The 2,335-nt window shown below is 53.9% G+C and overlaps 1 protein-coding gene across 1 annotated transcript; it reads left to right on the top strand.

The window, feature by feature from the left end:
• Nucleotides 1–294: 294 nt before the first annotated feature.
• On the top strand, nucleotides 295–1,953 carry LOC139397413 (hormonally up-regulated neu tumor-associated kinase homolog; the record flags this gene model as incomplete). The annotated part of the gene is made up of 2 exons (XM_071144140.1): nucleotides 295–454; nucleotides 1,214–1,953. Coding segments are annotated over 2 exons (900 nt in total), but the record flags the coding sequence as incomplete, so codon positions are not given.
• Between the last annotated feature and the right edge of the window lie 382 nt (nucleotides 1,954–2,335).

Genomic DNA, 2,335 nt, shown 5'->3' on the forward strand with positions numbered 1-2,335 from the left:
GAATAAACGTTGAAATAACGTCTCTGTCCTCCAGGAGAAGGTGTACCAGGTTGAATAAACGTTGAAATAACGTCTCTGTCCTCCAGGAGAAGGTGTACCAGGTTGAATAAACGTTGAAATAACGTCTCTGTCCTCCAGGAGAAGGTGTACCAGGTTGAATAAACGTTGAAATAACGTCTCTGTCCTCCAGGAGAAGGTGTACCGGGTTGAATAAACGTTGAAATAACGTCTCTGTCCTCCAGGAGAAGGTGTACCAGGTTGAATAAACGTTGAAATAACGTCTCTGTCCTCCAGGAGAAGGTGTACCAGGAGAAGGAGAAGAAGACAGAGAAGAATGAGTACTTCCAGACCCAGTGGAGGAAACACGTAGAGAAGGTCACCATCCCTCCTAAACAGACTCCTGTCTACCTGGCCGTCAGCAAGGGCCCGAGCAAGGAGAAGAAGCACAGGAATGGTGAGACCAGAGAGAGAAACACACGCAGACAGACAGAAACACACACAGGCAGACAGACAGAAACACACGCAGACAGACAGACAGACAGACAGGCAGACAGACAGACCGACAGAAAACCACGCAGACAGACAGACAGACAGACAGACACTGACTGCTCTCAACAACAATGGACCTCCATCCCCCAATCCACCTCCCCTCCATCCCTCCTCCACCCCTCCCATCCCCTCCACTCCATCCCTCCCCTCCATCCCTCCCATCCCCTCCACTCCATCCCTCCCATCCCCTCCACTCCATCCCTCCTCCACCCCTCCCCTCCACTCCATCCCTCCCCTCCATCCCTCCCTTCCATCCCTCCACTCCACCCCTCAACTCCATCCCATCCCTCCATCCATCCCTCCCCTCCATCCCTCAACTCCTCCACCCCTCCCCTCCATCCCACTCCACCCCTCCATCCCTCCCCTCCATCCCTCAACTCCTCCACCCCTCCCCTCCATCCCTCAAGTTAGAGGAAAACCCGCCTCAGTCTTCTGAAAATCTAACCCTAAGATAGTTTGATTATTCAGTGAGACATTTACACACATTTTCATGCCAGAGACACACCAGAATGGCTTTCCAAGAGGTGTTGAGTGTTCCTGAGTGGTCCAGTCTCATGGACTGATTGGTTTTATTTTAGGGTAAAAAGACCACCGTTGTGTGGTCAGCCCAGAAGGTAACACTTTTCTCTCTCTCTCCTCTTCCTCTCTTCCTCATCTCTCTCAGGTCTGCTGCGAGCGGTGACAGGTAACTTCCACCGTGCCTCTCCTCTCGCCCCGTCCGGCACCGTTGCCTCATCCTCCATGGAATACCTAGAAATCCACCCCCTCTTCCCCCGCACGTCACAGCCAACCAGGCACCTAGAAACCCTCCAGGCAGCCAATACCAGCCCAGACCACATCCCCGCCCCCCCGGCTCCTTCTCCAATCGGCATGCACTCCTACGACTCCCTCGCCAAAGCTGAGACAATCGACGACGTCGTGGTCCCCGCCTCGGCCACACCCTGGTACAAACTGACCAATGGGACCTTCTCTCCTCCGCGACACGTCTCAGCCTTCCACCCTGATTCGTCCTACCTAAAAAAGGCGACTATCCCCAGCCCCCCCGTCCTCATCGTCAACCCCCAGCCAAAAAACTCCTCCTCTAACTCGGGTGACAACCCCCCTAGTATCTTCGGCAGCCCCCCGGGAGGTTCTGCCTTCTCCCCGCCCAAATCAGCCTTCAGTCCCCTCAACCCGTCATCTGCGTTCAGTCCTCCGTCCGCCGGGGGCAGCGTTGAGCCAGACAGCCCCCAGCACAGTAAGTTCCCCTCTATGGGCATCGGTCAGATCCTGAAGAAGAAGGCTCCCTTCCAGCCGTTCAGTTTCAGGGCGGAGCAAGCGGTGGAGGAGGATCTGGTGTCTCCGCCCCCTTACCACATGCAGACGCTGCTCTGTGCCTCCGGGGCGCTCAAGACCCTTTGCTGAAGCATTGTGGGTAGCGGTACAAAGATGATGATGTGGCTCTGGTCCAAAGTAGTGCACTATGAAACGAGGGGATAGGGTGTGGTCGTTTTTGAGAGAGTTCACTCCTGAGCAGCCTTGGATTTCGTCCTCTGCAGAGGCAGTTGCCATGACAACACTACGACTCTAGAGACCCTCTTGGTGTTATAGAGATTGTAATAATAGTAATTAATGCATTAAACATTAAAGACATAGAGAAAGACTAAGATGGATAAAATGTCAACGAGTGTTTCGGCTGACGAAAGGCCTTTGTTGTGACACCGGTGACTGGAACACGTGACCGACCAAGCTCCACAGTGTTACCTGTCAATGTTGTATATTGTGCTGTGAGAGAGAGCTGAGTGAC

Source organism: Oncorhynchus clarkii, unplaced genomic scaffold (genome assembly GCF_045791955.1).
Source record: "Oncorhynchus clarkii lewisi isolate Uvic-CL-2024 unplaced genomic scaffold, UVic_Ocla_1.0 unplaced_contig_6698_pilon_pilon, whole genome shotgun sequence".
In the NCBI taxonomy this organism is placed as follows: domain Eukaryota; kingdom Metazoa; phylum Chordata; class Actinopteri; order Salmoniformes; family Salmonidae; genus Oncorhynchus; species Oncorhynchus clarkii.